We start from the raw sequence: 13832 nt of genomic DNA on the forward strand, positions 1-13832 counted from the left end.
TTATATTTTATGTTACATATTCTTATTCATCCCTTTACATTTGTGTGTATAAGGTAGTTGTTGTGAATTTGTGAGATTACTTGTTAGATATTACAGCTGTCGGGAACAAGCATTTTGCTACACTCACATATAACATCTGCTAACCATGTGTATATGACCAATAACATCTGCTAACCATGTGTAAGTGATCAATAACATTTGATTTGATGTTTGGAACATCAAATCACAATACGTATAGAATTCTGAGAATCATAATACAATATGATCACCTGAGTATAGTGATCATATTGTATCAGTACCTGAGATTAGTGATCATATTGTATCAGTACCTGAGTATAGTGATCATATTGTATCATCGCCTGAGTATAGTGATCATATTGTATCGGCACCTGCGTATAGTGATCATATTGTATCATCACCTGAGTATAGTGATCATATTGTATCATCACCTGAGTATAGTGATCATATTGTATCGCACCTGAGTATAGTGATCATATTGTATCAACACCTGAGTATAGTGATCATAATGTATCAGCACTGAGTATAGTGATCATATTGTATCATCACCTGAGTATAGTGATCATATTGTATCACCTGAGTATAGTGATCATATTGTATCGGCACCATGAGTATAGTGATCATATTGTATCATCACCTGAGTATAGTGATCATATTGTATCATCACCTGAGTATAGTGATCATATTGTTCATCAAAGTGTGTGTGTCAGTGTGTGTGTCAGTGTGTGTGTCAGTGTGTGTGTGTGCGTGCGTGTGTGCGTGCGTGCGTGCGTGTGTGTATGTGCACAACACAAACAAGATCTGTGACCAGGCTAACATCTACCTGGAGTGTGTGGCCGTGTTCAACAGAATCAAATCTGTGATGCATTGTGGGTAAATTGTGACTGATTGACCGATCTACAAATCATAATGAGTTGTGATTTATGATGCAAAACGATTAGTATATAAGTCAGCTGATGTTGAACAAACCTCTGACAGATAGGCCTTGAGGCTGGAGGCCTTGCCCAGACTATCTGTTGTACTCAGCCCAGGAGGCGTGAGCAGGGGCCTGGGTCGGGTTGGCTGACTGGTGGGGGTCACCGGCCTGCTCCGTGACTTCCTGAAGGTCACCTCCTTATGACCCCTGTGACCTCCGTGAACACCGACCCCTGTGGTCACGGCCGTCATGCCCGACTTGGAGGTCAGCAGGCTGTTGGGGGTCATCGGTCTGCTGCTGGGGGTTCTGGGGGTCGTAGTTCTGCTGCCGGGGTTGCTGGGGGAATGAGTCCGGTGGCTGCCGGTCATGGTGAGGGAGGTGGGCTTGCAGGTGAGCAGGGGGCTGAGTTTAGGACTGACCAGGGGATAACCTATAGAGCTGGGCTTGGCTGAGCGGGTGAGGATGGGAGACTGAGGTCTGGAAGTCCTGCCGGGTAAGGGGAGGGTATTGGGGAGGAGTGTGGCCGGGAGAGAGGTGTGGAACAAGGGGGCGAGTAGAAGAGAGGTGTGGGGGCTGTTGGGACTCCGCTGGGCTAGTTTCCCCTGCTCTGCCAGCTTGGCCAGGTCCTTCTCCACCTCTGAAGGGAGACAGAGACAGACAGGTTGGAAATATAAATGCAGAATGACATTAGGACGTAGAGTTGTCCCTGAAGTTGTAACCTAGTCAGGTCCTTCTAGAGTTGTCCCTGAAGTTGTAACCTAGTCAGGTCCTTCTAGAGTTGTCCCTGAAGTCTGTAACCTAGTCAGAGTCCTCTATGAAGTCCCTGAAGTTTGTAACCTAGTCAGGTCCTTCAGAGTTCCCTGAAGTTGAACCTAGTCAGGTCCCTTCTGAGTTGTCCCTTAGAAGTTGTAACCAGTCAGGTCCTTCTAGATTGTCCCTGAAGTTGTTAACTATCAGGTCTTCTAGAGTGTCCCTGAAGTTGTTAACTAGTCAGGTCCTCTAGAGTTTGGGTCCCTGAATTTACTAGTCAGTCCTTTCACCTCTGAAGGGACAGAGACTAAAGACAGACCGACCTAAACGATATGAAAACAAACTAGATTAATAAGTAGGTGTCCCAGAGATTTCCTGACCACCATAATCGCTGCAGGTTAGACTCGGAACCGTTATATTTAAGACAGGAAGCCAAGAGTCTTATGTAGAAACTGTGCCGATGTTTCAAATCAGTATCCGTTTCAATCTTCACCTACCAGCGGATGCACCATACACTCAATTCTGCTGTTGGAACCAAAACAATGTGTATCATGTAGTCTCTACTAATGTTAATATCAAAGGGTAGCTCTCTAAACTAATGTTAATATCAGGTAGTCCCTACAAGTTAATATCATGGATCTCTACTAATGTAATCATGGTAGTCTCTACTAATGTAAAGCAGTATTCTACTAATGTTAATATCATGGTAGTCTCTACTAATGTTAATACATGGTAGTCTCTACTAATGTTAATATCATGGTAGTCCTCTACTAATGTTAATATGATAGGTATGTACTCTACTAATGTTATATCATGGTAGTCTCTACTAATGTTAATATCATGGTAGTCCTTACTAATTGAATAGCAAATGGTAGTCTCTACTAATGTTAATATCATGGTAGTCTCTACTAATGTTAATATCATGGTAGTCTCTACTAATGTTAGAGATCACAGGCTTCATAACAGATCCCCCTCAGATCACAGGCTTCATAACAGACCCCCTCAGAACACAGGCTTCATAACAGACCCCCTCAGATCACAGGCTTCATAACAGACCCCCTCAGAACACAGGCTTCATAACAGACCCCCTCAGAACGCAGGCTTCATAACAGACCCCCTCAGATCACAGGCTTCATAACAGACCCCCTCAGATCACAGGCTTCATAACAGACCCCCTCAGATCACAGGCTTCACAACAGACACCATCAGAACACAGGCTTCATAACAGACACCATCAGAACGCAGGCTTCATAACAGACCCCCTCAGATCACAGATTATGGTTTGTCTTCAAAACCTTTTTTACTGGTAATAAAAAACAATATTTATTGACTCTGTCAATTCAAATTAAATTCCAGAATGACATTAAAAACATCGCCTACATAGTACGAAGGTTACGTCCTAAATGGTGCCATATTTTCTATGTAGTGCACTCATAGGCTCTGGTCAGAATAGTGTACTACAGAGGGAATAGCATTGAGGATGCGTTGAAGTGTTCTGCCAGAAAATTTGAAAAAATATAATTCTTTGCTTTATTGGTAGATACAAAAACAGTTTTATTTGTGAGGAGGGGATGGGACTGCCAATGAGAACATCTGGGAGTAGCCTCATCTCATCTCTTCGTCTCTCCTTTCCTCGTCTCTCTTCTCTCCTCTCCTCGTCTCTCTTCTCTCTTCTCCTCGTCTCTCCTCGTCTCTCGTCTTTCCTCTATTCATCTACTCGTCTCTCCTCTCCTCTCTCTTCTCCTCGTCTCTCCTCTCCTCTCGTCTCTCCTCWTCTATCCTCTCCTTGTCTCTCTTCTCCTCCCCGTTTTTGTCCTTTTCAGATTTTGACGCTGTTGGGTTTTCAGCGATACAAGAGAGATATTTTCTGAAATGACTCACCACAAAGGGTTTGTGCTCGATAGGCGCCGGTCAAAAGTAGTGTACTATATAAGGAGAAGGGTGCCATTTGGGACGCACACTAAGTATTTTCAGGAAACCGTGTACGTGTGACATTTAATAAATACCATGTAGCGGAAGCATGTATTTGATAAACCTCGACTTCCACCATTTATGGGCAAACAGAGCCTTCTCCAAAAACAAACAGCATTTAAAAAATTGTGTGTACTACTTTTGACTATAACATGGAATAGGGTGCCATTTGGGACCGATCATAAATGTATGTTTGAATGAGAATATACAGTTCAAGTCGGAAGTTTACATACACTTAGGTTGGAGTCATTAAAACTCATTTTCAACCACTCCACAAATGTCTTGTTAACAAACTACAGTTTTGGCAAGTAGGTTAGGACATCTACTTTGTGCATGACACAAGTAATTTTTCCAATAATTTTTTACAGACAGATTATTTTACTTGTAATTCACTGTATCTCAATTCCAGTGGGTCAGAAGTTTACATACACTAAGTTGACTGTGCCTTTAAACAGCTTGGAAAATTCCAGAAAATGATGTCATGGCTTTCGAAGCTTCTGATAGGCTAATTGACATCATTTGAGTAAATTTCAGTTGTACCTGTGGATGTATTTCAAGGCCTACCTTCAAACGCAGTGCCTCTTTGCTTGACATCATGGGAAAATCTAAAGAAATCAGCCAAGACCTCAGAAAACAAATTGTAGACCTCCACAAGTCTGGTTCATCCTTGGGATCAATTTCCAAACACCTGACGGTACCACGTTCATCTGTACAAACAATAGTACTCCAAGTAAACACCATGGGACCACACAGCCGTCATACCGCTCAGGAAGGAGACGCGTTCTGTCTCTTAGCGATGAACATACTTTGGTGCGAAAAGTGCAAATCAATCCCAGAACAACAGCAAAGGACCTTGTGAAAGGCTGGAGGAAACAGGTACAAAGTATCTATATCCACAGTAAAACGAGTCCTATATCGACATAACCTGAAAGGCCGCTCAGCAAGAAGAAGCCACTGCTCCAAAACCACCATAAAAAAAGATTGTATTTTTTGAAGAAATGTCCTCTGGTCTGAAGAAACAAAAATGGAACTGTTTGGCCATAATGACCATCGTTATGTTTGGAGGAAAATGGGGGAAGCTTGCAAGCCGAAGAACACCATCCAACCGTGAAGCACGGGGGTGGCAGCATCATATTGTGGGGGTGCTTTGCTGCAGGAGGGACTGGTGCACTTCACAAAATAGATGGCATAATGAGGGAGGACAATTATGTGGATATATTGAAGCAACATCTCAAGACATCAGTTAGGAAGTTAAAGCTTGGTCGCAAATGGGTCTTCCAAATGGACAATGACCCCAAGCAAACTTCCAAAGTTGTGGCAAAATGGCTTAAGGACAACAAAGTCAAGGTATTGGAGTGCCCATCACAAAGCCCTGACCTCAATCCTATAGAAAATGTATGTGCAGAACTCAAAAAGTGTGTGCGAGCAGAGAACCTACAAACCTGACTCAGTTACACCAGCTCGGTCAGGAGGAATGGGCCAAAATGCACCCAATTTATTGTGGAAGCTGTGGAAGGCTACCTGAAACGTTTGACCCAAGTTAAACAATTTAAAGGCAATGCTACCAAATACTATTTGAGTGTATGTAAATCTCTGACCCACTGGAATGTGATGAAAAAAAAAAAAGCTGAAATAAATCAATCTCTACTATATTCTGACATTTCACATTCTTAAAATAAAGTGGTGATCCTAACTGACCTAAAACATGGAATTTTTACTAGGATTAAATGTCAGGAATTGTGAAAACTGAGTTTAAATGTATTTGGCTAAGGTGTATGTAAACTCCCGACTTCAACTGTATGAGCCACTGAGATTATGGGAAGCTTTATGGCTGTAACATGGATTATGGGAAGCTTTATGGCTGTATCATGATTATGGGAAGCTTTATGACTGTAAATGGATTATGGGAACGCTTATGGCTGTATCATGGATTATGGGAAGCTTTAGGTGTATCATGGATTATGGAAGCTTATGGCTGTACATGGATATGGAAGCTTTATGGCTTGTAACATGGATTGTGGGAAGCTTTATGGCTGTAACATGGATTTATGGGAATGTGTATGGCTGTATAGTGGATTATGGATGCTTTATGGCTGTAATGGATTGGGCATTGCTTATCATGATTTGGAAGCTTATGGCTGTATCATGGATTAGGGATGTCCTTAGATGGCTGTAACATGGATTATGGATGCTTTTATGGCTTATCATGGATTAATGGAAGCTTTATGGCTGTATCATGATTATGGAAGCTTTATGCTGTATCATGATTATGGGAAGCTTACTGGCTGATGAACATGGTTAGGAGCTATGGACTAACATGGGATTATGGGAAGTTTTATGGCTGTATCATGGATTATGGGATGCTTTGATGGCATGTATCATGGTTTTAAAGAGCAACTGAACACTCCGATTGCACGTGGTGTTTTTCCTGTTGCTCATTAGGAAACGAGATTTCAGTCTCGGAGGTGTGTTTCCTGACGAGATTCTATTGTGGTTAATGATGATTGTCCCCCATGAGACACTGTAGATTCAGAAATTAATTTGTGAGAGAAAAGAGGAGAGGAAGACGAAGGAGAGAGAGAGAGAGAGAGAGAGAGAGAGAGAGAGAGAGAGAGAGAGAGAGAGAGAGAGAGAGAGAGAGGAGAGAGAGAGAGAGAGAGAGAGAGAGAGAAGAAGAGGAGAGAGAGAGAGAGAGAGAGAGAAGAGAGAGAGAGAGAGAGAGAGAGAGAGAGAGGAGAGAGAGAGAGAGAGAGAGAGAGAGAGAGAGAGAGAGAGAGAAGAGAGAGAAGAGGAAGATGAGAGAGAAGAGAGAGAGAGAAGAGAGAGAGAGAGACGAGAAGAGAGAGAGAGAGAGCATTTTCAAGACAATTATGAAATAATGATTTTCCTCATTATGTTAAAGGGGAAAAGGAGCAAAACGCGGCACCACACATAATACTGGGTAAGGAGATGAAACAATAGAGAGTGGTGGGTTGATCATGGAACTGATTCAACCACCAAGAAGAATTTGAGTTGGTCAACAGCTCCCTTACAGAACAGCCTGGTGGGGAGAGCTCTTGTTTCAATATAGCCAAACAGCCTAACTCGGCGTGAAACAACTAGAAATCAAAGACATCTGATGCTTAGGCGGTTTCATAAAGAAAAGAATGCACCCGTATGCCGTGTTGTAAAACAAAGCTTCTCTCTGCCTGTAGTCCCAGCCAGAGTACAGCTCTCTGTGTTGTCAACACAAGAGCTTCTCTCGTGCTTGTAGCGCCAGCCGGAGTACAGCTCTCTGTGTTGTCAACACAAGAGCTTCTCTCGTGGCCTGTAGTCCCAGCCGCGAGTACAGCTCTCTGTGTTGTCAACACAAGAGCTTCTCTCGTGCCTGTAGCGCCAGCCGAGTACAAGCTCTCTTGTGTTTGTCAACACAAGGCTTCTCTCGTTGCCTGTAGTCCGACCAGAGTAAACAAGCTCTCTGTGTTGTCAACACAAGGGCTTCTCTCGTGCCTGTAGTCCCAGCCAGAGTACAGCTCTCTGTGTTGTTAAGCCACTAACTCACTGCATTTCGTTCAGTGCAGTAGGTAGAGAAGTTATAATAATTCATGTCGGCTTAGATTTTTGTTTAAATTATACATTTAAATGGTAATCAGTTCTCAGATATTTTTTATTTTACCAAGTAGTTGACTGAGAACACATTTTTATTTACAGCAACAACTTGGGGAACAGTTAGAGGGAGGATGAATGAGCCATTTGGAAGCTGGGGATGATTAGGTGGCCATGATAGTCAGATTGGATATTTAGCCAGGGCACAGAGGTTAACACCTTTAAACTTACAATAAGTTCCGCGGGATCTTAGGTGACCATAGAGTCAGGACAAGCGTTTAACGTCCCATTCGAAAGCCGACACCCTCCACGGGGAAAGGTCTGCCCTGGGGCATTGGGATATTTTATTAGACCAGAGAAAAGTGTGCCTCCTACTGGCCCTTCAACACCACTTCTAGCAGCATCTGGTCTCCCATCCAGGGACTGACCACAACCAACCCTGCTTAGCTTCAGAAGCAAGCCAGCAGTGGGATCAAGGGTGGTATGCTTGTGTTACAGTGTGTTACTGTGTGACTGTGTTACTGTGTGACTATGTTACTGTGTGACTATGTTACTGTGTGACTATGTTACTGTGTGACTATGTTACTGTGTGACTATGTTACTGTGTGACTATGTTACTGTGTACTATGTTACTGTGTACTATGTGTTACTGTGTTACTATGTACTGTGTTACTATGTACTGTGTTACTATGTGTTACTGTGTACTGTGTGTTACTGTGTACTGTGTGTTACTGTGTACTGTTTGTTACTGTGTAACAGTTTACTGTGTACTGTGTTACAGTGTAACTAGGTACTGTGTACGATGAACAGTAGTACTCTGTTACTGTGTTACAGTCTACTACTTTACAGTGTACTATGTACTGTGTTACAGTGTTACAGGTTACTATGTACTGTGTTACAGTGTACTACTTTATAGTATACTATGTACAGTGTTACAGTGTACTACTTTACAGTGTACTATGTACAGTGTTACAGTGTACTACTTTACAGTGTACGATGTACTGTGTTACAGTGTTACAGTGTTGTCCTGCTGGCTAAGAGAAAATGTTTTCTTTCTCATTCTCAGAGTATTGGAAACGAGTATTTTACTGTAAAGATGGAGATAATCAACAGTTGTCTTTTTAAGAGCTTTTATTTATATTTTTAAGAGCTCAACGTGAACATGTTGCCAACACGGGACATCCACATGTGTCCCTCAGAGTACCAACCAGGGTTCTGTTCTACTGGTGAAATCACTCACACACTGAGGAAGAGGGGGGGGAGGCACAGAAGTGTGTGAGGGGAACTATCCTTGTGGGGAATAGAAGTCCTCACAAAAATAGTAAAACCGGGAAAAGTCTGACAAGTAGGGGTATTTCGCCGGTCCCCAGAAGGAAAAATGTTTTTTTAGGTTTAGGTGTTAGGTTAAGGTTACAATTAGGGTTAGGGTTATGATGCGGGACAGGGAACAGAACCGAAAACTGTAAAAGAACAAACATTTTAGAGGAACAGAATCAGAACCGCGAATGAATGTGATCTATACTGTTCCGGAACAGAACCATTATTTTAAAAGCATTGGAACTGGTTATTAGCGGTGGGTTTTTACGTTCCAAGCATTTTTTTCTGGTCCGTCAAAAAATGCAACACAGCACCTATGCAAAAGCCCTCACTCTGTCACAAAAATCGAATTCCAGTGTCTGACTGCATGCCCCAATGCTAGTTAAGAATACTATAGTAATCACGTTTCACATTGGATTTATTAGCTACAAAAAGGTAAGACGTGTTTTTATTTTACTTCTGCAAAACACAAGCTTGTTAGCTAGCTGGCTAGCTCTAGGTCCAACGTTAAACCAACTCTCTGAAGTTCAAAGACATTCAAAGTTCCTTCATAGAAGCCACTCCTCCGTAGGTATAATTTTGGGGGCCTAATTCAGATAATGCATGTGATAACAACAAGATGTCAAGCCTCCTCGTCAACCCTCTCCCGCTCTCTCCCCACTCACAAAATGTCAGTCGCATCTCACGCCCTAAACTCGTCTTGTCTTATAGATGAACTGACCAGATTGGCGACAATCAACAAATCTGATCTAACGAAGTGGATATTTGTCAAATCCGTGATGATTTATGTATTGTAACAGGCCGGAATCTTTCTCCCGTGGCCCTTTCCCCCGTCACGTTTCCATGGCAATTCCATTGTGTTGGTCGAGTTCCATTGACCTCCTTACTGCATCTATTGGTTAGGAAATTTAATGTCAAACTAAATGTAAAAATATATATTTCAGGAGGTTTAAAAAGAACAGAAAGGAACCAGAGCTTTTTGGGGGGTTCGAAACGAGTCCGATTGTTTGTTTTTTTGCCTTTCGTAACAGTGGAACGGTACGAAAATATAAAATGGTTCTGTTAAGAACAAAACTCTTTGGAAAATCATTTTGGTTCCAACCCCTGGTTAGCAGTTAGGGTTAGGTTAAGGGTTAAGATTAGATTAGGGAAAATTACAATTTTGAATGGGAATCCAAGTATTTGGTCCTCACAAGGATTATTAAAACAATAAAAATGTGTGTGTGTGTGTGTGTGTGTGTGTGTGTGTGTGTGTATGTGCGTGCGTGCGTGCGTGCGTGCCATAAGATATTTACCAGCTGTGAGTGCCTCTGGATAACATTAACAGGCTAAGTGGGGCCGATATGCTTCACATAACCCTGGAATGTAGAGACTATGTGGTGTACATGAAGCAGAGTCCTCATCCTAAATGGCACCCTATTCCCCTTTATAGTGCACTACTTTAGACCAGGATCCATTGGGAATAAATAGGAAAAAGGATATCATTTGAGACCCACGGATAAATGGAGCGACGTGCACAAACAAACAACTGGGCGACACATGTCTTAGATGTGACTGCGGATAGAGACGTCACCGCCTTCATCTAGTTAACACATTTATAATCTCTCTCTCTGTCAGCCGTGACGACCGTCTCAGAGAGTTGTCCTGACATGACATCACGTCCACTGTCATTTATTAAAGAGAGGAAATAGATGAAGCCTGATTGGAAAGGCACAAGTGACTGCTCTTATATTTTGGTTCTGCTTTTTGTAACTTAAAATGTGTTAGTTCACAGCAGTGTGTGTTCTGTGTGTGTTAGGCAATCAAACTGCTCCCGAACCCAAATATGTTCTTTGGCAGGAGCTAGGTTGATTCTGTCTTTCTCTCTCCCCGTGTTCTTTCTCTGTCACATATGTGTGTCTGTTTGATCTGAGTGACCCACAGTGTCTTGTCACTGTATAATACCCCACCCGTCACACAAAGAACACCCCCCCCCCCCCCCACACACACACACACTATACACACACACTATACACACGCAGACAGATGCCTACCAGCGAGGTGTTTGCCCATGTTCTCCAGTTCTTTGGAGAAGAGGGAGTCACTTAGTAACAGTCCTCCCGTCTGTCCCAGGAGCTCCCTGGATGAGCTCCCTCCTCCTGCTCCTCCTCCTCCTCCTCCTCTAACCACCTTCACATCAGCCTCCCAGACTGCCTGACGGTGCTAGGAACAAACAGAGAAAAAAAGAGAAAAAGAGAGTAAAAAGAGGAGAGTCAAATTAGAAATATGAAGATCGACCCTTCAATTACAACATTATAGAACGAACGACCCTTCAATCACAACATTATAGAACGAACGACCCTTCAATCACAACATTATAGAACGAACGACCCTTCAATCACAACATTATAGAACGAACGACCCTTCAATTACAACATTATAGAACGAACGACCCCTTCAATTACAACATTATAGAACGAACGACCCTTCAATCACAACATTATAGAACGAACGACCCCTTCAATTACAACATTATAGAAAGAACGACCCTTCAATTACAACATTATAGAACAAACGACCCCTTCAATTACATTATAGAATAATCCAGCTATTGCTCAAAAACTCAAGATGGCGGCCGGCCCCAACATAACAAGAGGCAAATATTCCATTTTATGGACGTGATAAAAACGCTGGGTAACCACAGTTGATTGGTTGGAGGTGTGGGGGTTTCAGCCTATCCTCCTTTGTTAGAACATCGACTGACGCTAGTGGTTACTGAAGGCAGGGGTTACGTCCCACTTGGCACCCTATTCCCTACATAGTCCTATTGGGCCCTGGTCAAAAGTAGTGCACTATAAAGGGAATAGGGTGCCGTTTGGGTACGAGGCCGACGGTTGCAACGTGCTGCCGTGCCGTACCTATTCCTGGCCTCAGACATCGTTTAGTAAGGGGCCGGTTTGCCACGTCTGTAATTGGAGACCACTTCTTTATTCATCCCTTTTATCCCACTGATCACACTGGACCTTGTGAGTCCTAAAACGGCACCCCTTTCCCTATATAGTGCACTACCTTTAGACCAGGGCCCACAGGGCTATATAGGGAATAGAGTGTAATTTGGGAGACACACATTGTATGTGTGAGTCTGTTGTACAGGTGAGACATGAAACCATCTTTCTGGTGTAGCTATAATCCACGCTCTCCTTTATGTTAGAGACGGTTCCAAATGGCACCCTATTGCCTGTATAGTGCATTACTTTTGAGCAGGGTCCTATGGGCAAATAGGGTGTCATTTGGGATATATATGCTTAGTAAAACCCTAATATGACTCATGGTGCCATCACTGCCAGCTGTGACATCACAGGACACCCTCAGCCCCCACTGACAGGCTGGTTTCATATGATGGATTGTACAGGGAGGGAGTGTGCATGTGTCCCAAATGGAACCTTATTCACTGCCCTATTTTAGACCAGGGGCACTTAAGGCTCTGTTCTAAAGTAGTCCACTGTACAGTATGGGGGAAATGATGTCAGTTGGGACTCAGAGCGTGTCTAAAGGCAGAGACCTGATGAGAGACATGCATCTTCCCTAACACGGCATTTCTAGAATAATCCAGAGGGATAGCTAGCCAACAACTGTGTCACAAATGGTACCCAATATAGTGTACTATTTTTAACCAGGGCTCATAGGGTTTTGGTCAAAAGTAGTGCACTATATAGGGGATAGGGAGACATTTGGGAAACGACCTGGAGTTAGTCATCCAGCCAGTCAGCAACATGGAGAAATCTGTGGCGGTACGACCAGACCACAGTTCATCAATATGTACTCTCTTCTAGCCAGCCAGTCGGCCATCCAGCCAGTCAGTCAGTCAGTCAGCCATCCAGCCAGTCAGCAATCCAGTCAGTCAGTCAGCCAGCCAGTCAGTCAGCCATCCAGCAATCCAGGCAATCCAGCCAATGCAGCAATCCAGCCGCAGTTCAGTCAAGCAGCCAGTCCGTTACAGCCCCAGTCAGTCAGCCAGGGCCAGCCAGTCAGCCAGCGTCAGGCAAAATCCAGCAGTCAGTCGGGTCAACAGCCAGTCAGCCTCCAGCCAGTCAGTCAGTCATCCAGTCAGTGAGTCAGCCACAATCCAGCAATCGTTCATACAGCTGAGCATACAGGCTGAGCCCATCAGATTGAGCCATAAGATTGGAGCCATACAGATTGAGACGATACAGGATGAGCCATACTAGGCTGAGCATACAGATTTGAGCCATACAGATTGAGCCGAGTAACAGATTGAGCCATAAGATTGAGCAATACAAGATGGAGCAATACAGATTGAGCCATACAGCATTGAGCCATACAGGCTAACCATACAGGTTGAGCAATACAGGCTGAGCCATAACAGGCTAGCCATGATCAGGCTGGAGCCATACAGATTGAGCCATACAGGCTGAACCATACAGGCTGAACATACAGGCTTGAAGCATACGGCTGAGCGCATGACAGAATTGACCTACAGATTTGAGCATACGAGATTGCCATACAGATTGAGCATAGCAGTCTAACCATACTAGTTGAGGATGTTAAGGTTGTAATGACATAATATACTTTCAATTGTTATATTATTTGACAGTCGAATATGTGTTTTGCAACAAAATCATTATAAAGCATTTTCTATGTTGAACTACAGACAGAAAACAACTCAACATGCAGATTAATAAGTTAAATATTAGGCTTCAACAGTGTGTACTCTCCTGACATGATTAAGGCACTCTGGGCTGTGTGGGGATTAACCGTCATGTGTGGGATGTAACCTCATGTGTGGATTAGACCTCATTTGTGGCTGGGATTAACCTCACTGGTGGGATTAGACCTCACTGTGTGGGATTAACCTCACTGTGTGGGATTTAACTCACTGGTGGGATTAACTCACTGTGTGGATTAACCTCATTGTGTGGGATTATCTCATTTGCGTGTTGGTGATTTAATCTCATTGTGTGGGATTTAACCTCATTGTGTGGGATCTAACCTCACTGTGTGGGATTAACCTCACTGTGTGGGATTTACTCATGTGGTGGGATAAACCTCACTGTGTGGGGATTAACCTCATTGCAAGTTTCTTGAAACGTTGGCCATGAAGAGTGAGAATTTAAAACTTTAAAACGAAAGCCCGGGAAAAAACAAATGCAGTCAGACATGTGCTTTTCATCATAGCATTGTGCGGTGCGGGAGTGACGTGAGCTGGGTTTGTGCTCTGCTCTGAATGTTCATTCCACAAGCGGGAATCAATTGCTGAAAACAGACGTCTTTTCTC

At 43.3% G+C, this 13832-nt stretch overlaps 1 protein-coding gene across 1 annotated transcript in view; it reads right to left on the reverse strand.

The window, feature by feature from the left end:
* Positions 1-13832, reverse strand: part of LOC112069341 (uncharacterized protein C8orf34 homolog) — a 38130-nt gene that overhangs the window by 13412 nt on the left and 10886 nt on the right. The window contains exons 2-3 of the mRNA XM_024136657.2: positions 10591-10759; positions 988-1571 (exon numbers count right to left, since the gene is read on the reverse strand). Coding sequence (XP_023992425.2) covers positions 988-1571; positions 10591-10759 — 753 coding nt within the window. The remainder of the gene's footprint in view (positions 1-987; positions 1572-10590; positions 10760-13832) is intronic.

The sequence above is a fragment of the Salvelinus sp. IW2-2015 genome, unplaced genomic scaffold (genome assembly GCF_002910315.2).
Source record: "Salvelinus sp. IW2-2015 unplaced genomic scaffold, ASM291031v2 Un_scaffold990, whole genome shotgun sequence".
NCBI classification, from domain to species: domain Eukaryota; kingdom Metazoa; phylum Chordata; class Actinopteri; order Salmoniformes; family Salmonidae; genus Salvelinus; species Salvelinus sp. IW2-2015.